The 24,227-nt window shown below is 34.6% G+C and overlaps 1 protein-coding gene across 2 annotated transcripts in view; it reads left to right on the top strand.

Moving 5' to 3' along the window:
• The window catches only part of EMC2 (ER membrane protein complex subunit 2), a 133,395-nt gene that overhangs the window by 5,458 nt on the left and 103,710 nt on the right, over positions 1 to 24,227 (top strand). For both annotated transcript variants that reach the window (XR_009498504.1, XM_059901937.1), the window contains exons 2-7: positions 3,554 to 3,667; positions 4,179 to 4,243; positions 6,254 to 6,339; positions 13,419 to 13,476; positions 22,979 to 23,064; positions 23,215 to 23,274. Coding sequence is in view for 1 of the 2 variants with exons in the window: in XM_059901937.1 (XP_059757920.1) it covers positions 3,554 to 3,667; positions 4,179 to 4,243; positions 6,254 to 6,339; positions 13,419 to 13,476; positions 22,979 to 23,064; positions 23,215 to 23,274 (469 nt within the window). In the remaining variant the exon portion in view is untranslated. The remainder of the gene's footprint in view (positions 1 to 3,553; positions 3,668 to 4,178; positions 4,244 to 6,253; positions 6,340 to 13,418; positions 13,477 to 22,978; positions 23,065 to 23,214; positions 23,275 to 24,227) is intronic.

Genomic DNA, 24,227 nt, shown 5'->3' with positions numbered 1-24,227 from the left:
CTTTGCCTACCTTCTCTCTCTCTCCCAATAGGTGGGTTGGGCACTTTCCCAGTCCCTTAGCACAGTGGTCCCCAACCTTTTTGGCACCAGGGACTGGTTTCATGGAAGAAAATTTTTCCACAGACTGGGGTGGGGGTGGATGGTTTGGGGATGATTCAAGCACATTACATTTGTTGTGCACTTTATTTCTATTGTTATTACATTGTAATATGTAGTGAAATAATTATAAAACTCATCGTAATGCTGACAGGAGGTGGAGCTCAGGCAGTAATGTGAACGATGCAGAGTGGCTGTAAATACAGATGAAGCTTTGTTCGCTTGCCCGCCGCTCAGCTCCTGCTATGCGGCCCGGTTCCTGACAGGCCATGGACCGCTATTGGTCCATGGCCTGGAGGTTGGAGACCCTTGCCTTACCAAATGAGATACTTTTATTCCTCTACCATGGTTTATGCTCTTTGTTGTAGAATTCATCTAATGAACTCCCTTTGATCCTTAGGGCTTAATTCACGTATCACAGATGTCTTCTTTAACCCATCCTCCCTGCCAGGTGGAATTAATCTTTCCCTCACTTTGCTTTCTTAGTGCTCTGAACATAACCACTATCTTACCTTTTATCACATTATTTTGCTGTTGTTTACGGTTTTTCTGTTAACTTGTCAATTTCTTAGGCACACTGGATGATTCTTTTTCATTACGTTTCTAGCATGTTATAGAAAGTATGTATTAATATATTTTTGAATGACTCAATAGAAGTCATGGGGGACATGACAGTGGGTGAAAGGGGATGTTTTAAAAGTCAGAGATTTTCCAGTAATATACTTTGATTATGAATAAGTAGGAGGAGACTGATGGAAAATTGAGTACTGTTGGTAAATGAGAAATTTGACAAAAAAGGAGATGGGACCAGTTTTTGTCTTTTAGTCTCTAGTTTATGGGAAGGAATTCTACAGTTTCTTAAAGGGCATTCTAAAGCAAGTTAAGAAATAATCTAATAGATTAAAAGATAATTCTTAAATTCAAACAGCATATTTTATTAATTCACCTGGGCTAGCATTTCTTAATTTGGGTGTCAGGGTACAGGCAAGGCGTGTAGTTTTGTGGAACAGATCTGTAAAACACTAAATAAATTTATATTTCTGAGACTCTTCTTCCGATTTTAAAATAGTCTTTCAGGTTGACAGAGAATGTCAACTTCAGACAGTGTAACTATGGTATAGGGGATGTGGTTTGAATGAGTTCTGAGAACCCAAGTTGTGGACCTTGTGGATATATGTCATATGCATGTTATTTTGTGGATATATGTTATATTGTGATGTAATAAGGTATAATGTATATTTGGTCTTCATCCCCAGTTTCTGGCACAGAGCTCCTAAACCCTTGTAAATCTTAGTGATAGGGTTGATAGGAACATCTTCTGTTATAATATTAGGTCTTAGTCCTGGGTTCCACATACAACATCTTCTAAGATTTATAGTGATACATGTCTTTTTATATGCCACTGAATAACTGGTGGCTGGATAGCTTCAGGATGGGGGCTGGTTACTGGTAAGACCAAGACTTGAGTGAAGGGTTGGAACTTTCAACCCTACCCCTCAACCTGCTGGGAGGGGAGAGGATCTGGAGATTGACTTAATAACCAGTGTCTAAGGATCTAATCAATCATGCCTACAGACTGAAACCTTCATAAAAGCCCCTAAACTTCAGGGATTGTAGAACTTCTAGGTTGGTGGATACATCAAGATGCTGGGATGGTGACTTACTCAGAGAGGGTACTCCTATGTCCCTGAAAACCCCCTCCTACCCCCAACTCTTTGCTCTGTGTATCTCTTCTATTTGGTTGTTTCCTGAGTTGTATCCTTTATAAAAAACCAGTAATAGTAAGTGAAGCACTTTCCTGAGTTCTTTCAGCCACTCTAGCAAGTATCAAACTGGATGAGGGAGTTGTAGAAAAGAGCCCCTGATTTTGTAACGAGTTGCTCAGAAGTATGGGTATCCCTGACTTGTGTTGGTTTCTGAAGTAAGGGCAGTCTTGTGAGACTGAGCCCTTAACCTGTTGGGTATGAATAACCTACTTTTTTGTTTGCCTGCTCAATTCCTCTTCAACCTTTAAGATTCAGTTCAAGTTACTTCCTGTGCAGAGTGAGAGTCAAGGTGATTTCTAGGTTTCAGTAGGAGGAATTAACTATGTTAATTTGTAATAATTTTCTAAGACCGTTTTTGTAAATTCACTTAGGATCTATTTTCATCTTATGATGATTTTTGTTTTCGTTTGTAGACTTCGAGCTGTAGGGACTCAGATAATGCATATAAAGGTAGTGAAAATCCCATATGCTTCTCCTAGATTTATTCTATAGAAGCATAGCATATTGTTTATTTAACTCATGTGTTCAACAACAACTTAATTCAACTATTTAAATCTGTACAACATGTATGTCAATAGAAGAAAGAAGATAGTACTTCAGATGAATATGTAAGATTTTCAGTAGGTAAGAGTAAGAAAGCATGTATGTAATTGGTGAACTGGACAGTTAATTCTACCTTAGCCATATAGAAAAGGGATCCTTTTTTCTGGGTTAGGTATTCCCCCACCCCAGTTATTATTTCTGCTATTGTCAAAATGCTGTTCTTTGAAACTCCAGAGTTCCCTATTGTATTAATATGCCAAGTTGTTCTCTCAACTTTTGTTGTTTGCTAGTGCCTTTGACCTTATTTTACATTATTCATTTTTTTCTTTATATGTAATAAAAACATTTCCTTTGTCCTAATTTTTTTTCCTGTTCACTTCCCTGTGTAATTGTGTATCTTTATATGTTATATGGACTGTTGTAGTAATGTTGTTATTAAGAGAGTTTTGTGGTGAATGTTTCTTCAGTGCTGATAGCCTAATATGATACCCTGATTATGAAAATTTTATATTCTTGAGTCAATGGGTAAACTTCAGGAGCACCTTGAATTTTTGATTTCAATGTATAATTTTATTTGTTTTTCTGAGAAGAGAATCCTTAGCTTTTACCAAATTCTGAACATTGTAACCTAAAAAAGCTATGATCCATAGTTGCTTAAAGGGATAGAGCATCTTTGTAGCAGACCCATGCCATACACTACTTTTAAAGATAGTTGTAATATCAGTTGTAATGCATTTTCAGTCTTCTAAAGCAGGGGTCCCCAACCCCCTGTCCTCGGCCTGTTAGGAACCAGGCCACACAGCAGGAGGTGAATGGTGGGTGAGTGAGTAAAGCTTCATCTGCTGCTCCCCGTCACTCACATTACCGCCTGAACCATTGCTCGCATTACTGCCTGAAACATCCCCCTCCCCCGTCAGTGGAAAAGTTGTCTTCCACGAAACCGGTCCCTGATGCCAAAGAGGTTGGGGAGCGCTGTTCTAAAGGATCTGTTGCTCTTGCTAAATTGATTTTCTGCTTTATGAAATTTGAGATACCATAGACTTTTACATTAGTGTGAGTGTGTTTTCTTAAAAAGTTGATTTCATCTTGTCAACTGTTTGATATTAATCAAATATATATATATGTAATCGCAAGCATTTTTTTTTCAGAAATGCGAGATAAAATGAGAAAATGGAGAGAAGAAAACTCACGAAATAGTGAGCAAATTGTGGAAGTTGGAGAGGAATTAATTAATGAATATGCGTCTAAGCTAGGAGATGATAGTAAGTTTTTAAATTTATTGTGTTCATGCTCAGCACATGTTTCATTTACAGTTCTTAGTTTTTTTAAAAAAATATTATTACTGTGTTTTTTCTGCTGTTCATATCAATCTCTCTATGATTTGTTACTTTCTAAAAAACTTCTTAGGAAGTCTTAATGACAACTTTGTTTTGAGAAGGACTTATAATTGTTGGTAGTAGTGAAGCTATCAAATAGGCATTTTTGTTTTAAAGCTCACAAGGCTGTAGTCCTGGTCAGGTCAAAATGTATTTCATAATGATCTTTTGAAACAGTAAAAGTATTAAATAATTAGAGATTTTTTTTACCTTATATTAAAATAGTTAGCTTTGCTGGAAACATAAGGATGCTTTCTTTCCTTAATTCTAGATGTAATACAATAAATCAATTTTCAGTTATGAGTAATGTTCTTTAAAATATCAGAAACAGGAAGAATTCATTATCTAATTTCTGTTGTGAGATTTTTATATTCGGTTTTTTCCTCTGTGTACCTAGTTTGGATCATATATGAACAGGTGATGATTGCGGCCCTCGACTATGGTCGGGATGACCTGTCATTGGTAGGTATTTAAACTTGTTATATTTTATTTTATATTTAATTTGCTTCATAAATTATGTGTAAGCAGTTAGTATATGGCTGTATTGAATGCTTTCTGTAGCTGGTTTTCAGTGCTACTCTTGAGTACCTGGGACTAACTAGGTACTTTGGGACACAGTATGTTTTTATATCTTTTTAACAATCCTGAGAAGTAGATGTTTAGTATCCCAGTTTTACTGAAGAGGTTAAATTAGTTGGTGAAGATTATCCACTTAATAGGTGAATTATGCCATATTATAGAGTTAAAAATAAGAAGCGTATAGTTTAAAACATTTATTTTGGGGGTTGTTAAATGACTTATGTAATATATGATGTTAAGTACTGTTTTACAATGTTTTAAATGTATATGTTAAATTAGTAGAAAATCTTAACATGTACAGAACATGACTTAAAATATTAATACTAGGTATTTAAGTGGGGCCTGACACATTATGGAAGTAATTTTAAATTTTAATTTAATTTTAAAATAAAAGAATGATAGCTATATTTTTAAACACTCATGTGCTAGGTGCTATGCTAAATGCTTTACATCATGGTTTATTTAATCTTTATAATTATTTCTTAATTTGATTTGTGTTTGATACTATCACTATATTCATTATATAAATCAGGAAGCAGTGGTTTCTGTTCTTTTGTTCTGTAATCCTGAGCTTTTAAGTGCTCCTTCATGCTGCTTCCTCATTTAAGCCCAAAAGAAATACAAAAAAACCAGAAAGTAGAAATACCCGGAGAACATATGCATGTCTAATTAGCTTTGTCCTTTTCAAGGTAATTATGTTATGTTGACTATACACATAATTCCAGTGGAGCTACCAGTGATAAAAAATATTCCACGAAACCGTTGTATTACATTTAGAACCTATGAGACATAGTCTTTTGAATACCAACAGAGGTGGCAGCTTATATCTTGAGGGAAATTTTGAAATTTTTTTTTTGTATAGCAAAATGCCATTTGGTAAAGTAGGAGATTAAGTGAATAGATAATAACTTCTTTTGTAACACAGTATTTTTTTTTTAATGGTTCAGAAGTTCAGCACAGTTATCTTGATTGAACAAGTACTATGAGTTTTACATGATGTCAGAGAAATAAATGAACATCATCTTCAGTTTTGACTAACTTGAATATTTTTCTTATTACAGAATTTATAGCTGCAGACTTTGAAGCTATATTTCCAGATCATATTAAAATTTATTTTATTATTGGTTAATAGTTTCTTCATTAGTTAAAGGCATTTTTAATCACTTATGCTTTGGGGCACTAGAGTAGACCATTTTTATCATGCTTAATATTTCTAGCACTTCCAAGACTCTTATAATCCCTTATAGGTTGCTGAGAACATAGTAGGTGCTCAGTAAATATTTGATTATTTGTGTAGTTGAGTTGATGGGTGAATTATGGATATCTGCCAAAAGGAGATTGGTACTCCATTGATATGGTGTCTGTATTTTATGACCCCAAATCAGGACATGTGTACTGACAAGGTGATTGATTAGAATATGACTTCAACAGGGCAAAATTAAACAAAGTGTAAACAGTATTTGCTAGGGACTTGAGGTTACTACCAAAAAACTTAATTTTTATCAAGACAATGCTTGTGCAATACTTAGGAAGAAAAGGCCAGGAAGCAGTTGTAGTTATTTAAGTGGTGCCTGACACATTATGGAAGCAGTTTTTAAGTGATATGGTAGTAGTATTTGAAGAGTTATTAGTGGACCTCATAATCTGCTCATTTTCTTAGTTAAGAGCTTGATCAGTTTCTGAGAACTGATTGTTGTCCTCACTGTAAGTTCAGAGTTCTTCTTTCACCCCATTATTCATTACTGATTAATTTCACTTATGTCATTAGATCTCAGTAATGAAATTATTTAAGAAGAAACATTGAAGACTATGTAAGCTGTTCCTTGTAACCCATTTAGTATATGTAGTGTAATTACTACTCTTCAAGTCTTTTTTACCAATATTTTCTTTTAGTTTTGTCTTCAAGAGTTGAGAAGACAGTTCCCTGGCAGTCACAGAGTCAAGCGACTAACTGGCATGAGATTTGAAGCCATGGAGAGGTAACTGAATCTTGTAAATAGTGTGATCCTGTTTTAAAATGGCAAACATGGGGTCTTACATTTAGGTCCTTCTATACCCATGGCAACATCATTAATTGTACAAGATCTTTTGCTGCTGAGCTTTAGAATAGTGTCAGAGTGCTTCTCAGCCTAAATCCTGCCAAGTTACTCTCCTTAAATAGGATTTGACATAAGAGTGTAATCCATTTACCATCTTTGGCCTAGTGGAATTGGGATCATGCTTTGGAGTAAGAACAGGCTTCCTATCCTGTTTCTAAGGATTTATTAGCTATTGACCTGGCAAATTATTTAAGATTTTCAGTCTTACTCCTCTGTAAAACAAGAATATTACCAACTTGTCAGGGTTGTTTTGGGAATGAATAATGATGTATGTGTAGTGCCCTCTCAGGCACTCAAGGTATAGAAGCTATTATTTTTTTTTTAATTGAGATATAATTGATATATAACATTGTATTAGTTTCAGGTGTATAACAATGATTTGTTAAATGTGTACATTGTGAAATGATTACCACAATAAGTTTAGTTAACATCCATCATCATAGTTATAAATTTCTTATGATAAGAACGTTTAAGATTTACTCTGTTAGCAACTTTCAAATGTACAACACAGAATTGTTAACTATAGTAAACCATGCTGTATTATATCCCCAGGACTTAATTTATCTTATAACTGGATGTTTGTACCTTTTGACCACCTTCACCCACTTCTCCCACTCCCCAGCCCCTCGTCTGGCAACCACTAATCTGTTCTTTGTGTCTGTGAGCTCAGGTTCTCTTTGATTCCACATGTAAGTGAGATCATACAGTATTTATCTTTCTCTGTCTGACTTATTACACTTAGCATAATGCCCTTAAGGTCCATCCAGGTTGTCATAAATGGCAGAATTTCTTTCCTTTTTTATGGGTCAGTAAAATTACATTGTATATATAGTTGACCCTTGAGTAACATGGGTTTGAATTGTGTGGGTCCACTTAGTACGTGGGTTTTTTTCAATAGTAAATACTACAGTGCTACACAGTCTGTAGTTGGTTGAATCTGTGGATGTAGAACCTTGGATATGGAAGGGCTGGTTTTAAGTTATATATGGATTTTCCTTTATTTAATTTTAATTTTAATTTTTGGCTGTGCTGGGTCTTCGTCATGGCATGCAAACTCTTCATTGTGGCACATGGGCTTCTCTAGTTGCAGCATGTGGGCTTCTTTAGTTGCAGCACGCAGGCTTCTCTAGTTGCGGTGCACGGGCTCAGTAGTTGTGGTGCGTGGGCTCTCTAGTTGTGGCATGCGGGCTCTAGAGCATGTGGGCTCAGTAGTTGTGGTGCGTGGGCTCTCTAGTTATGGCGTGCGGGCTCTAGAGCATGTGGGCTCAGTAGTTGTGGTGCGTGGGCTCTCTAGTTATGGCGTGCGGGCTCTAGAGCATGTGGGCTCAGTAGTTGCGGTGCATGGGCTTAGTTGCCCTGTAGCATGTGGGATCTTAGTTCCCCAACTAGGAATTGAACCTGCGTCCCCTGCATTGGAAGGCGGATTCTTAACCACTGGACCACTAGGGAAGTCCCCTATGTATGGATTTTCCACTGTGCCATAGGTTTGGTGCTCCTGACCCCCACGTTGTTCAAGGGTCAACTGTACTTACACCAAACTGTTTTAGCCATTTATCTGTCGATGGACACTTAGGTTGTTTCCATGTCTTGGCTATTATAAATAATGCTGCAATGAACATGGGGGTTCAAATATCTTTTCAAGTTAGTGATTTTATTTCCTTTGGATAAATACCCAGAAGTAGAATTGACTAGATCAAATGGTAGTTCTGTGTTTAATTTTTTGAGGAACTTTTATACTGTTTTCCATAGTGACTGTGCCAATTTACATTCCCATCGACAGTGCACAAGGGTTCCCTTTTCTCCACATCCTTCCAACACTTCGTATGTTTCGTCTTTTTGATAATAGCCATTCTAATAATTATGAGGTGATACCACATTGTGGTTTTAATTTTCATTTCCCTGATGATTAGTGATGTTGAGCACCTTTTCATGGACTTGTTGGCTATTTGTGTGTCTTCTTTAGAAAAATATATATTCAGTTGGTCTGACCCTTTTTACTTGGATTGTTTGTTTTTTTGCTATTGAATTATGTAAGTTCTTATTATTATAATATTTTGGTTATTAGCCCCTTATCAGGTATGATTTGCAGATATTTTCTCTAATTCCATAAGTTGCCTTTCCATTCTATTGATGTTTTTCTTTGCTGTGCAGAAGCTTTTTAGTTTGATGTAGTCCCACTTGTTTATTTTTGCTTTGGTTGACTTTGCTTTTTGTGTTGAATCCAAAAAATCATCACCAAGATTGATGTCAAGGAGCCTACCACCTACGTTTTCTTCTAGGGGTTTTATGGTCTCAGGTCTTATGTTTAGGTCTTTAATCCATTTGAGTTGTTTTTCTGTATGGTGTAAAGATAGAGGTCCAGTTTCATTCAGGCTGTCTAGTTTTCCCAACACTGTTTATTGAAGAGACTGTTTCTCCCCCATGGTGTATTCTTAGCTCCTTTGTCATAAATTAATTGGCCATATATGTGTGGGTTTATGTCTGGGCTCTCTGTTCTGTCCCATTGATCTATGTGTCTGTTTTTATGCCAGTACCATACTGTTTTGATTACTATAGATTTGTAATACAGTCTGAAATCAGGGCACCTGATCCCTCCAGCTTTGTTTTTCTTGCTCAAGGTTGCTTTGGCTACTCAAGATCTTCTGTGATTCCATACAGATTTTAGGATTATTCTATTTCTGTGGGAAATGGCATTGGAATTTTAAGAATTGCACTGAATCTGTAGATTGCTTTGGGTACTATGGACATTTGACCAGTGTTAATTTTTCCAGTCCTTGAGCATGAGATAATCATCTTATTTATTTGTGTCTTCAGTTTCTTTCATTAGTAACTTACAGTTTGTAGTATATAGGGCTTTCAGCTCTTTGATTAAATTTATTTCTAGGTATTTTATTCTTTTTGATGCAGTTATAAATGGGATTGTTTTCTTAATTTCTCTTTCTGATAGATTCTTATTAGTGTATTGAAACACAACAGATTTTTGTATATTAATTTTGTATATGCAACTTTACTGAATTTATTAGTTGTAACAGTTTTTGATGGAGTCCTTTGCACCAGTAAGCTGTGATTGTATTCACCTGTCTCTCAATTTTGGATGCAGTGGTTTGCCCTGTAACTTTAATTGTCTGATGGATCTAAGAAGAGTTGTTGGGTCAGCTTTTTTTTTTGCGAGGATGGGAGTGATGACTTCCAAGGTCTTTATGTGCCAGACCAGGAACCAGAAATCTTGAGTATCTTTTCATGCAATAATTGGCCATTTATATATGTTCTTTGGAGAAATGTTTGTTCACATTGTCTGTTTTTAAATTGGGTTACTTTATTTATTTACGTCTTTTTATTATTTAGTTGTAAGAGTTCTTTATATATAGTGTAGATACAAGTTTTTTATCATATATATGATTTGCAAAAAGTTTCTTACATTATGTGGGTTGTCTTTCACTTGCTTAATGGTGTCTTTGATTACAAAGGATTTTGATTTTTTTATGAAGTTCAGTTCATTTTTTCTTTTGTTGCTTGTCATTCTGGTGTTATTTCTAGAAACCATTGCCTAATTCAGGGTCACAAAGGTTACACCTCTTTTCTTCTAATAGTTTTATAGTTCCAGTTTTTGCATTTAGGTCGTTGACACTTTTTGAGTAAATATTTTTTATAGTATGAAGAAGGTGTCCAACTTTATTATTTCTTTTGTGGATATCCTGTTGTTCCAGCACCATTTGTTGAAAAGACTGCTTTCCCCATTTAATTGTCTTGGGCAATTAAATCAGTTGAATGTAAATGCGATGTTTTATTTCTGGGCTTTCAGTTCTGTTCCATCGATATATTTGTTTATTATATACCACACTGTATCGATCCCAATATCGATATTGTAGCTTTGTAGTAAGTTCTAAAATTGGGAAGTGTGAGTCCTTCAACTTTGTTTTTTTTTTTTTTTTCAAGATTATTTTGTCTGAGTCTCTTAAATTTTTATATTCATTTTAGAGTCAGCTTGTTGTTTCTTACCTTTTTAACCTGGTGTTTTAGGTGAGACAGGGCTAACTTGTACCTCAATTGTAGTAGCTTTTTTCACATAGGATCTATTGATATAGTTTTCCTTAACCCTTTTATTTCTTGGCTTTTGGCTTATGTGTTTATGTATATGTATATGTTAATATCTTTGGATCTTCTCTGTTAGTTAGCAAAGGGCATGGATAAATAAAAATAAATAAAATAGTATTATTATAGGTTAGCAGAAAATAATTTTGAATCAGAGGACAGAATGGAAGAAATCTGCAAAGGATTGCTCCTGAATCAGTATTCCACTCTAATACCACTTTTTGTTTTACTTCAAGTAGTATGAGTTCCTAGCCCGTTCTTAAAATAAGTGAATAGCAAAGCACATCCCAGAGTCCAAGATGAATGATTTTTCAAATTATCTTTTTGACACATTTTAATAGTTATCATTCCTCTACCCTCTTTCCAGCCATACAAAAAATTGATATGGTAGCAATAATTTATTTTTAAGTATTAACTCAGGTTTCTAAGAAACCTAGTGAACTTTAATTTCTTTAAGCTTTTATTCTTTAACTGAAACTCATATCATCATTTTACCTAGTAAGGTTTTACTGTTTTTTTCTGAAAGAGTGGCTGTTATATGTTTTTGTTACATAGGACCTTTAACCATTGATTCTCATACATGATTGTGTGAATTAGAATTATCTGTGGCATTTAAAAAATATGTAGTTGCCTAGTCCTCACTACTGAGATCAGTCTGTTAGGGGTGTAATGCAGGAGAATAGACAGGTAGATTTGAGAACGTTGCTGACTAAAGGTAAATTTTTATGGACCTTCAATGTATTAGTCAGGACTCTCTAGAGAAACAGAACCAGTGGGATGTATGTATATTTATGTGTGTATATGTGTGTGTGTGTGTGTGTGTGTGTGTATACATATACATATATATATAATAGAGATTTATTATGAGGGCAATTATGGAGGCTAAGAAGTCCCAGGATCTGCTCTCTGTGACCTGGAGACCCAGGAAAGCTGGTGCTGTAATTCAGTCTGAGACCAGGTCTGAAGGCCTGAGGACCAGGGGAGCCAATGGTGTAAATCTCAGTTTGAAGTCTGAAGGCAAGAGAAAGTGAGATGAGATGTCCCAGCTCCAGCAGTGTGAGGCAGTAAAAAGAGGTAAATTCTTCCTTCTGCCTTTGTTCTATTCAGGCCCTTGAGGGATTGGATGGTGTCCACCCATATTGGGGAAGGTAATCTGTTTTACTGAGTCCATGGATTCAAATGCTAATCTCATGTGAAACACCCTGAGACATACCCAGAAATAATATTTGATCTCGGCACCCTGTGGTTGACACATGAAATTAATCATCACACCCAGTTTTTACATAAATTACTTTTTATTATAATATAACTTAAATATGTTCAAATATAAAACCAGTATTAGTGCCTTACATGTATATTTTCATATAACTGTGAAAACAATGTATGGTTTCTAATAAAATACCAAAAAAACTAGAAAGTACTAAAATTCAAATTATTATTCTATTAATGAAGTGAATGAATAGTTTCCTCTGTCATTTCCAATATATTTCCTAGAAGTTATATAATTGGGAAAAGATCCCCAAGCGATTCTCATGTACTATGTCTTGTGAGAACCCGTGCTCTATGGCATTAATTTTGCCCTTGTTTATATACTTTATTTTATAATTATTTAATGATATTATTTTCTCTTTCTCCATACAGTTGCAGGTTCTTATGAGGCTAGCACACCTATTACATAATCATGTATTTGATGTCCAAACTAATTTTCTTTTTTTGAGCTATTGCTAACTCTGATTAACTTAGTGTGCAGTGATGTTATTTGGCCTTTGCATGGTATGGACATACTTACAAATTAAATCTGCTTTTATTTTTCTCAGTAGTCTGCTACAGTAGTTAAATATTCTTACCTACTGGCATGACCACAACCACAGATACAGGCTTGGTCACTAAAATTGTGGGCTGGTGTTTGATTAAAAGATGTGTCACCATGATGATATAGAATATTCATGTGTTGAATAACCTTATAAGAGAAAAACTTAAAATTAAAAAATTATCATAGGGAACTTAAGAATAGATCACAAGAGTATATCTGCTGTCCCTAGTTTTATAAATACTGCTGTAAAAGTGTTTAAACATCGTTTTTTGCTTTCTCTAAAGATCTATATCCGGAAGTGGAGAAATTGATTGGAAGGGAGTTGAGGGTTGTGGATATGGTTAGGAGGGAATTTCAGAATCACTCAACTATTTCCTTGTATCCCAAATAAGATCACCATATATAGGAGTATATTGTTAGGTAAAGTTCTTTATGTGATTTCTGATGTATCCCTCCCTTTGATTCACTATCATATAATGTTAATTTTGGCTTCTTAGTTATATCCTGCCATATTTGATTATTTTTTCATCTGATAAACTTGTTAACTATTTCCCATATGAGACTGTAACTCAGCAAAGTGTATTATGTGTGCATACTTAATAGGTACTTAATGAATTGAACTTCACCAGCTCAACTAAGAAAAGCTGTCATAAATATTTATTAAAGGAGAATTAATACTTAGATCATTTCCTTGTGAATATATTTGTTAAAATTAAACTCTTTTTCATGGTTCATTAGCTGTAATTCTGTGTATAACTAGGACCACAAAGGTGTCTCTTTGAGCTGCTAGTTTTTACCTTTGTATTTAGGCCAAATTGAATCAGTATGTTTTTGAAGTAAGTTTTTCTATAAATACTTTATACGTGTTTTTTTCTTTTTTTTTGCTTGGAAAATGACATTGTAGCAAACTTGCCATCATGTGAAGATCAGAAGAGGCTTAGTAGCAATTGTAGATGCATATAAAGTCCTGCCAGTTTAATCTTTTTCTGTATTTACTATTTGTCACTAAATTTTAAGGTAGTGATTCTTGATATTTGTTTTTCTTTTTAAATAGATATGATGATGCTATACAGCTATATGATCGAATTTTACAAGAAGATCCAACTAACACTGTAAGTTAGCTGGTTGTGCTGAAGATCAATTCGTTTTAAGAAATAAAATTAATTTATTTTGGAAATAATGGAAAAAAACACATGGAACCATATTCTATTTTGTTATTTTAAATATTTCGTGATGGGCCATTTAAAAAAAAATAGGTTTAAAACTCTTCAGTAAAATTTGACTTACAATATCTCTTATTAGAAAGAAGCTAGTTGAAATTTAGAAAGAATGAATTTTATGCGCTTGCAAAAAAAAACACCTAGCAGAGCTTATTGTTTTTGTAATACTTTGAAGTTTATGGAATACTAACTTCTCTGCTTTGGGTAGTTATATTTTAGTTGTCTTCATGAAAAATGAAAGACGTCACCTCAGTAATTAGTATATGGAATTGATTAATGAAGACTTTTTTTTTCAGTTTTGCTTTCTTCCTTATACCTGAATTAGGGATATATATATGTATATGTTTTCCTTAAGATAACATCTTTAATTTATTCTGATTTTGAACAAATATTTATCTCAGTTTATTGGGCAGAAGATTTGTTTCAAATATACTTATGTAGTTTATCTGTTTTAAAAACACCGTGGTGAAAAAATTTTTTTTAATATTGAGAACATTTTAGTTTACTATATTGGCATAATGGCTTCCCTCAGACTTACCTTTTACTAAATGAAAAGTTAGAGACGTTAGATAACGTATCAGGCGTTTCAATGTTTCATATTATTCTATCCATGCACACATTTGCCTGCTAAAGTAAAGTAAATATTTTTAGAGTTTTTAAATAATAATCAGTTTGAGTTTGTTTTTTCCTTTTATAGAAACAGAAATTGTTATTTTAACACATAATACAACTATGTGAAGGTTTTCTCTTATTTGGCAAGTAGTTTATTAAAAATATACATTTTAAAAAGTCATATAATATATGACTGGATTAAAAGATGCAGAAATACTGATTGAACATTGGTAACTTGATTCATTTTAAATTATTTATGCTAAGTTTGGAAATTAATATTGAAGTGTGCAATTTTTAGATAGCATTTATACCAGGCATTTATTGGTCATAAATCCCTGATCTCTCCTTGCCCCTTTTGTTACTCTATAGGAATACGTATTTTTTTTGCTTAAATAATATTTTTTCCCAGCTTTATTGAGATATAATTAACATTGTGTAAGTTACACAACTTGGTGATTTGATATGTGTATATATATATTGTGAAATGGTTTAGATTATTGCTTTTAATACAGTCTCACCCCAGAGAAATTTTCTCTGGAAACTTTCTAGGTGTTTTGTTTTGTTTTGTAGATATTTGAATGGTAAGGATTCATCATTTTGTAAGGATTCTCAAAATACAGAAAGTTCAGGGAAAAGTTTTGACAGAGCTGCAAGCCTACCTGTTATTAAAAAAAAACAGTTAATTTAGATATCCCAAATAAAAAGAGAGTTAAAATTGAGAAGTTCTGAATAATCTTTAAATCTTATTTATACTAATAGCTTGCCATCTGTCTTAATAAAACAATCCCTTATAAAAAGCCCCATTTTTCTTTTCCTGGAGATTTTCTCATGTACTTGTTTCAGCTCTAAGACTTTACCACAGTTTCAGAGGTATTCATTTTTTACATAGCGATATTTCTGTGTAATATGAAATACGACATCAGATTTCTGAAAAAAGTTTGTTTCATGTAGTTTTCTCATACTAGTTTAAAAGATTAATAGTTTGTAATTTATTTTTTTGAATTAGGAGTCATATTTTACTTCTGTGTCAGTTTAAGTTGGGCATATTTTAAATAAATTATTTCACTACTTCAGGGTCTCAGGTAATATGTAACTAAATATTACTCTATCCTTGTAGTACTTTCCATGTTTTATGGTTTGGTTCCCCTCATAGACTATGTATGAGGGGGTAATAACTAAATCATTTAGTTGTTAGGTGAACATTTTAGAACAAGGTGACTAAATTCAGCTTTGCTAGATGTATTATTCTTTCATCAAATATTATTTTTATCTAGTCTCCCCTCAGTCCCTTCTGTCCTTCTGTAAATGTTTATTGAGTACCTGTCAAGAGCCATGAAAATGTTGGTGTTACTAAGAATAAAGACACTATTTCTGTGACTGTATCCATAGAAAGCACTGTGGTAGACATTAAGGGAGAAAAACAAAGGCATATAAGACCTAGAACTAATAAAGTCTAGTAGGGGAAGACTTTTCTTATATTAAACAGTGAAGTTACTATGTAGAAGACACCATAGTTATAATTCAAGCTTTTATACTGTAGAGCTTTGCATTGTCTAAAACTGATCATGTGACTCTTTCATCTGCTTTTGTGTTCCTATATAGCCAGTATAGAAATGAGGCTGTTCATTAAAGCTTTAAGGAGCTCTCTTTCCCTCTCACATGCATTCATTATTCTTTCAAAAAATGTTTGTTGAGTGCTTGCAACATGCTTGTTGTTGAGACTAGCAGGATGAATTAGACACCGTCCTTGACTTTGTTTTTAGAGAGATAGCATGATATAATGAACACATTATGGGCTTTGAAATAGACTTATTGAATCCTGACTCTTTGGTGATTTGCTGCATTACTTTTAAGCCTTGTAGGCCTTGGAGGATGAGTATGGCTTAAATGAGACAAAGATGGTAGGCTGGGGAAAGACATTGTATCCCATGAATGGCATGAGTAAGCCTTAGCATTATTAAAGTACAAGGCCTACCTAGGGAAAAAAGAATAAAGTGATTAAAATGGAAGTTTTCAAATTTTGGGAGGTTGCTAAAATGGGACATCTCATCTATTTTTTAAAAGCTGTAAAATATTCTTTTGAAAAAAGTAACATGTACCCATGTTAAAAAATTACAAGCAGTACAGAGTGTATGTTGAAAAATAAGTCCTCCCACCCCTGATCTCAAGTCCTCCTTCACTTAGGCAAACGTTGTTAACAATTTCTTAAGAACGCTTCCAGAAATTTTTTCTCATGCACACACAAATAAGTGTGTGTGCATGTGTGTCCCTTTTGACAGGGAGAATGGTTGGAAATGCAAATAGTGGCATACTCTACCTAGCAGTATCTTTTAAAGTTCATGCGCTGTCAGCACATCCTTTACCTCATCCTTTAGGTAGCTGCATAGCATTGTAATGCATGGATGTATAATCCCTGTCTTGATGGAAAACTTTCTTTAATTAAGTCCCCTTGGTATGTGATATATTCCTCCCAGAAGCAGTGTTGCAGTACATGTCATTTGTAGGATAGATTCCTAGGAGTGACGTCTCTGAGTCAGGAGGTCCATGTATTTTAAAATTTGATAGTTGTTACCAAATTTCCCTCCACAGAAGCTTTTTAGCTGTCTATACTCATTAATCTGGTATATGAGAGTGCTTCTTGCCCTGTATCCTCCTACGTGGTATATTATCAGCTTTTTTTGTGTTTAACCTTTGCCAGTCTAATTAGTTAAAAATGTTACCTTGTTTTAATTTGCATTATGAGTGATGTTTAATATCTTCTAATATGCTTAAAGGGCCAGGTATATTTCTCTTTTTGAACTGCCTCCTTTAACACGATTTTCACATGAAATTTCATTTCTATTCTTGTTGAAGAGAGGGCATGGCTCTGGTGCTCTGTGTAGTTTTAACCTCCCCCTTCTTCCCCACTGATTTACTGCTGAGGAAAACTAGGGCTCTAAGGAACAATATTTTATACCTTTTAGTTGGTTCGTTGTTCAGAGTGACTAGCGATACAACAACAAGATCTACATTTGTGAACAACCTGGTATGTTACACTTCAGAATTTTAATTTTTTTTCTGCATTATCAAAACAGTTTTATTTCTTTTTTGTTTTCTTTTTAATTGAAGTATAGTTGATTTACAATATTCTGTTAGTTTCAGGTATACAGCATAGTGATTTGGGTCTTTTTGCAGATTAGATTCCATTATAGGTTATTACAAGATATTGGGTGTAACAGAATTTTAATTTTTATTCTTAGAAAATGGAGAATGAAGTCAAATTTTGATTAGTAAAATTCCACCAGATTTTTTTTTAGAGATAACTTTGTCAGTAATACGGGAGGTGGTTTGAAAGAGGTGAAAAGAGATGAAATAGTAATTTGGAGGCTCATTCTGTCTTAGGCTAGAGATTATGGGGATCTAAACCTAGGATAAGTAGAATTAAAGAGGATGGGGTTGGATGAAAGTATATTTTGCAATAAAAGTACACAAATGATGAAAACTTAGATATGAATGTTACTTTAGAAGGATAACTCTGAAGTATGAAAATCTTCGTCACCAGCTCATCAAAATCAAGTATTGAATTAGGCTCAATGTGAGCTTTTTATCCCTTAGATTACCCCAACACCGGTCAGTTTTTTGTTTGCGTGCTTTTAAAGTAAAAGTAGGCTTTTCATCCTTTGAAAGCTCTTTGAGGGAAAAATTATGTCCATTGCATGCAACAATGCCTAGCATATATGCCTTCAGTAAATACTTGTTGAATGAATGAATGCCTTTCAGAAAGAAAGTATAATAATTCTTGTCTTTTTAGTTAAATTTCATATTTCAGAAAGATCAGATTTTGCCTCCAATTGTGAACTGCCTGTTATGATATATCAGATATTTGAAGTCTTATTTTGGAATTAGATGTAATTGCCTCTGTGCCAAGAGTGAAGATGGTTTATTTTTATTTTTTTTTAATAAATTTATTTTATTTATTTATTTTTGGCTGTGTTGGGTCTTCGTTGCTGTGCACAGGCTTTCTCCAGTTGCGGCAAGTGGGGGCCACTCTTCGTTGCGGTGCGCGGACCTCTCATTGCAGTGGCTTCTCGTTGTGTGCAGAGCACAGGCTTTAGGCGTGCAGGCTTCAGCAGCCGTGGCATGCGGGCTCAGTAGTTGTGCCCCGTGGGCTGCAGAGCACAGGGTCAGTAGCTGTGATGCATGGGCCCAGTTGCTCTGCGGCACATGGGATCTTCCCGTGCTCGAACCCGTGTCCCCCACATTGGCAGGCGGATTCCCAACCACTGCGCCACCAGGGAAGCCCCTGAAAATGCTTTTAGAATGCCATATTTCCCAGGGTCATGGCATAAGCCTCAGAGGCAGAAGAACCTGGAACTCTGCTTTCCCTTTGTTGGCCAGTGGTCTGTTTCTGTGTCCCAACATCTGGGGTAGGGGGTGTTCTAGGTTGTATTTTGCTGGTAGACCTTAATCCTTTAATCATTTTCTAGGTTCTCTCCCTACGTGGCCTCATTTTTTTTTAAGATGTGATATGTCTTTCAGGAAAAATTGCTAGCTAGCTCCTTGTACATATACAGAGGCATGTACCAAATTTATGGTCATAAGAACGTTTTGAAGTTTCATATTTTATCATAGAAATTCTGACTCCATTATTAAAATCGCTTGTAAAATGTGGAACAGTTTTCATTTTTGACTTAAACTGACTTTTACAAAGGTTGATCTAAACAAGAAATTTAGAAAAATTCAGAACATTGGCATATTTTATAAGATAAAAAGTATAAGAAAGAAATATAAATGGAAATTGATAGTCAAGACTCTACTTAATGTCTAATTAGTGCTATTTTTAAAACTGTTTTGGCATATAATTGATGTAGAATAGACTGCACATATTTAAGGTGTATAATTTGATAAGTTTTGACATTTGTATACACTTGTGAAACCATCACCACACTCAAGATAATGAACAAAACCATCATGCTCTAAAGTTCTCTTTGCCCCTTTTGATTTTTGTATTCTTATATATATTCTTGGAGCTTTCTTGTGGGATATAATTAAGTTACTTGCAAACAGTTTCATCCTTCTGGGTCTTTGTTAGACAGGACCAGAACAGTGTTTATACTGGGACTAATTAATTCCCCATTATGTCCTTCTGGGTAGTCTGTCCACTGCCCCAGGAATCATGGCGTTTTCCAGTCTGGCTGGTAGGAAGGGACACTATTCCCAGCCCTGTGTGAGCTCTGGGCACATTTTCCCCTAAACGTTTCTGGTAGATCTTTCCTTGGCTGTGGTAGTTTCCACATACACATGCACTGATCAGTACGAACCTGAGTACTCGAGGGAAACCCTTGAGATTCAAGGGGAATCTCTTTAGAGTCTTTATTCTGTATTTTTCTCTCTTCTCCTGTACTCTGTCCCATGAACTGTAGCCTCTTTGATCTTCTTGGACTCTGAGCTCCGTATGAACTCACAGCTCAACCTGGTTTTCTTTTCTTGCACAGCACCCTTGAAACTCTCTCAAAGCAGTGAGTCAGGGCAATAAAAATAGGGCCCACCTCATTTGTTTCTGCCTGTCAGGGATCAACTCTCCTTTTTTGCTTGTTGTCCTGTGCCTTAAAAGTGGTTGTTTTATATATATAGTACAGTTCTTTCATGGTCTCAGGCAAGAGGGTAAAACCGCTCCCTGTTACTACATCTTGGCCGGAAATGAAATCCCTGCTTAATGCTCATTTAAAATGATCATGGTTTTTGTGCCAGAATGTGGTAGTATTTTTCTGTAGAGGGCTGTTGTATGTGACTTAATGATACATTGTTGCCTGTATGATAGTGATTGCCATATAGGTTTTTCTTTAAGCTGTCATGTGTAGTTTCATTAAGAAGACTGGCTTTGCATAGTTGAATAGTTACCTCTTAAAAGTGTGTTTTAAACCTTATAATATTAGGAGATAAGTTACTATTATCTTAGGTCTTACATGGTTAAGCAAAGTATTGCTTATTATAGTAGAGATTTTGGGGCATGTTTCACAAATTGATTAGTAAAACCTTATGTTTAAAATCTTTGCTTATACTTCACTGAAGTGTTTGTTAGGTGGAAAACTCTTAGTTTTTAAAATAGGCTATTACAAAGTTAATACTGAATTTCTGTTTTACATTATTATAAAATTATGGCATTCCACCTACTACAAATATACATAATTCAAAATAATAGTAACAAATTAATTTGTAATATTTCAGTTTCAGGAACTCTTATCAATGAATCTAGAATGGGAATCAGAAATTTGAGATCCTGCTTCTCATCCTACCTCTTTTGATGCATTTACGTTGTTTAAACCTCTGTTTTTCATTATTTACAAAAGGATTGTTTTTTAAAAAGGCATTTTTAAAGATTATCTTTGAAACACTAGCAGTGCTTTATAAACTGTATTCTGCAAAATGCTGCTGACCTAAAAATTTTGGTGTTTGCTCAACAGTAGAGACATGATTCTCTTGTCAAATCAATGAGAAAATGAGTTAATATTAGACAGGTGTTTTTTAAAAAAACGAAACTCATTTTGTGAATAATGGTATCCATTACAGTGTTCGTACCACATTCTTACTATGACTGTAGAGGTATTAGTTGCTATTCATGTTTGTACTTTGACTTTTTGTCTCTTATTTGTGGCATTTGAATGCAGTATTTTCAACGAGTTTCACTGCAATATCTCATTTCAGCTGATACAAATCCTGTAAGGATTGGGGCAATATATCAATATTAAACTAAGCAAGCCTGTGCCAGTTCTTTAAAGATCTCATAGGTAGAGCTTTTGGCAAGGTTTAACGCATATATATTAAGCATAGACCAAAGGTAAAAAAGAAGGAAGATAACATTTATTCAATACTGTTATATGCTATGTACTGTGTTAGATACTTCACTTTGCTACTTGGAGATTGGTGGTATTACTGAAGTTTGGGCAGGTCAGATGATTTGCTCTTGGTTAGAAAGCTCATAAGTGACAAGAGTTGGGATTCAGTTCCTTGTCTTTTTTATTTCAAAACCTAGACTCTCCGCTCTAACATACTGCCTGTGGAAGAAGTAGTGTCATCAAAAATGAAATGAATAAACAAAAATGTTTCAAATTCTGTTGGACTGGTGAAATTAGATAATATATGCCCCAAAGAAATTAGTTTCTTAATTATGTTAATTTAATCCTCACCTATTTTCAGAAGGACTTGGAATAAGGCGTACATTTGAAGTCTAATATTCTTCCTAAAGGCTTTAGGATTGAGTTACTTTTAGAGCTTTACTTTTACTTTCCTTCTGAATTCTTGAGATTTAAACTTTACATTTATTTTGGCGCTTTCATTGTTGTGCATAGTGAAGTTATTCCAAAAATATTTGAGTTCCTGCTGTGTGGCAGGTGTTCTGGTCGGCATTCAGCATGAGCCATGTAATCAGGGGTATACATTTTTAACAGATGTGTCATTCTTTCATTACCGAAATACTGTTATCACTATTTTTATAAATATTGCTTTTGGTCATATTTATTGGGAGTCTCTTGATTCGCTCTGATTTTTTGACTTTCAGTTTTTCAGAGCAAAACCCACCTTTTCCACCCCAGGACAGATAGCTCCTTTGGTCTAAAGAGGCCCCATTCATTTTACAGTACTTCCCTTGTCTGTATCTTGTGGAGTGTGTTTTACTTAAAACAATGACAATCATGTTCATAATTAATAAGCCTAACCTAGCCCTGATTATAGTGTGTTTTATTGTTTAGTCTTCTGCATTTAATTAAACAGAGATGGAGGGGATGTAAATTTAATAATTCACACAGAGCTCTCCGGTCACTTCAGCCCCAAACATATAGTCTTGATTATACACAATGCTGCTGTCTCCTATGCCTTTGCTCCTTTGTTCTCCTGCTATGCAGTATCGTCCCTCCACACAGCTTTCTTTTCTGCTTTCTTAATGTCTACTTGCACGTTCTCTTTCAGCACAGGTATCACATATGGGACGCTCTTTGCTTCCTGTCCTTCCACTTCCTCCCATCTGCCACAGCCTTGTTAGGATCACCTCCGTGTTGCCACAACATCTTAGATATCTCTATTATTGTCTTTTTATTTGACGTCTCTTTCTCTTATCAGACTGAGCTCCTGCAAGGAATTATCTGTTCCTTTTTTTTATCCTTATATTTTCATTGTCCAGCACAGTACCTGGCAAACAACAGATGTTTGTTACATATTTGATGAATGTATAAATAAATGGCATTGATTTTTATATTTATATTTAAAAAGCTTTAAGTTGCAGGTTTTAAATGTTTTGTCTATTATAAAATATTTCTTTCAGGACCTATATTATTCTTTTGAAAGACTCTTAGGTAGATTTTTCTCTTGAAATTGTGAAAAAAGTTATTTAAAGCCATATTTGTATAATGACATTCAAGTGGCCACAGTAAGATTATTTTCTAATCTCCGCTATCCCTCTATCTCTTAAGATACAGATCTTATGAATGAGACAGAGTAAAGGACTTTAGGCTGGATAAAGATTAGGATTCCCTGCTGGCTTGTAATTATCAGAATCTGGATGGTTATTTATTTGAATGAAATGATGCATACATTGTGTACATCAAAAGTAAAGCACATGTGATTGTTAGAGGAATGTTTGAACTCCCCAGTGGGATGTCATGGGGTATGTTTATAAACTCCCACTAAGCAGTAGTTCTACAATGGAATTTCACTGGCATTGAGATAATAATTTGCACAGTCAAATTACCTCTTTACAAAAACCCAGGGAATCATGAGGGTCTAATCCTTTATTAATGTCAACCCACAGGCTGCAAGAAAGCGTAAGATTGCCATTCGAAAAGCCCAGGGGAAAAATGTGGAGGCCATTCGGGAACTGAATGAGTATCTGGAACAGTGAGTGTCTTACAAGAGGATTGTGTTTTGTTATTCTGATAAATCTTTTTTAATTAAAATGGAATTTGCATTTGATTTTCCTTTTTGCCTCCATGCTGTTCATTTATAGAATATCTACACACTTACTTTTTTTCCCTTTCCTCGCACCAGATTTGTTGGAGACCAAGAAGCCTGGCATGAACTTGCAGAACTTTATATCAATGAACATGAGTAAGTCGTTAACACATAAAATTTCGTTAAGGAGTGCAATTTTCATCACTATATAAGTTCAGAAGGCATAGTAGTTTCTAAAGGGTTGGTGAGAGGTATGAATCACGTCATTTTAAATTAGCAAAATAAATAAATGAAGGAAAACAAATCAACAGTTTGTGGTTATAATATGTGAATTGCTTTAAGTAGGTCATTTGTGTTTTGCTAAATTATTTTTGTTTGGGAAATGAGTTTTCTTTCAAATACAGATGGCATTCTTTGGAGTTAGAAAGGCATGTATGTGCTGAGCTAAGGTTATTTTTAGTGAATCAAAATTGTGAATTTTTAGAATTTAAATTGTTCTTACATACAAAGAGTATTATACTCCCTGCTGTTTAAAAATTCTGTCAATTGTATGCATTTATTAGCCTTAGTGCTAAGAGAATCAACTCTTCCAAAGTAGAAGCATTCTGTTGCCTGGGTAAAAAACCAAGAATAATCAAGAATGTTGAATGCTGTAGGAACTTGCTTATTGGATATTTAATGTTTTTGTTAGCTTTTTTTTATTGCAGTGACAGGAGGAAATCCCAGTGTGAGAGGATTAGCCCAGTCTTAGTGCAAGTTTTCTAATATCACAGCATTAACGCTAACCTCTATCTAGAGGCAGGCTTTTTTTCCCCTTTTTTCTTAGTGAGGAGTCTGAAGTATATCACATTGTTTCTTTCCTTCCTTTTGAGAGAACAGAATCAGATTCTCATGCACATATTCTTACTGTGCACGAATACTTAGAATACTTAACCTCATTCTCATAGAACAAATAGCTGACATAGGAAATAGTATCGAATGAAGATACTTGTCTCTTGCCTTTGCTCAGGGGTATATATGTATGTGAAATAGAGTTAATGTATTATCTGTGTAATTCTAATAAAAGTGGGGGCGAAAATAAAATGTCAACTTAATGAATGTGTACTGTA

This window comes from Balaenoptera ricei, chromosome 17 (genome assembly GCF_028023285.1).
Source record: "Balaenoptera ricei isolate mBalRic1 chromosome 17, mBalRic1.hap2, whole genome shotgun sequence".
NCBI lineage: Eukaryota > Metazoa > Chordata > Mammalia > Artiodactyla > Balaenopteridae > Balaenoptera > Balaenoptera ricei.
The sequence above is the reverse complement of the archived record's forward strand: the minus strand, read 5'-3'. Positions and strand labels throughout refer to the sequence as shown.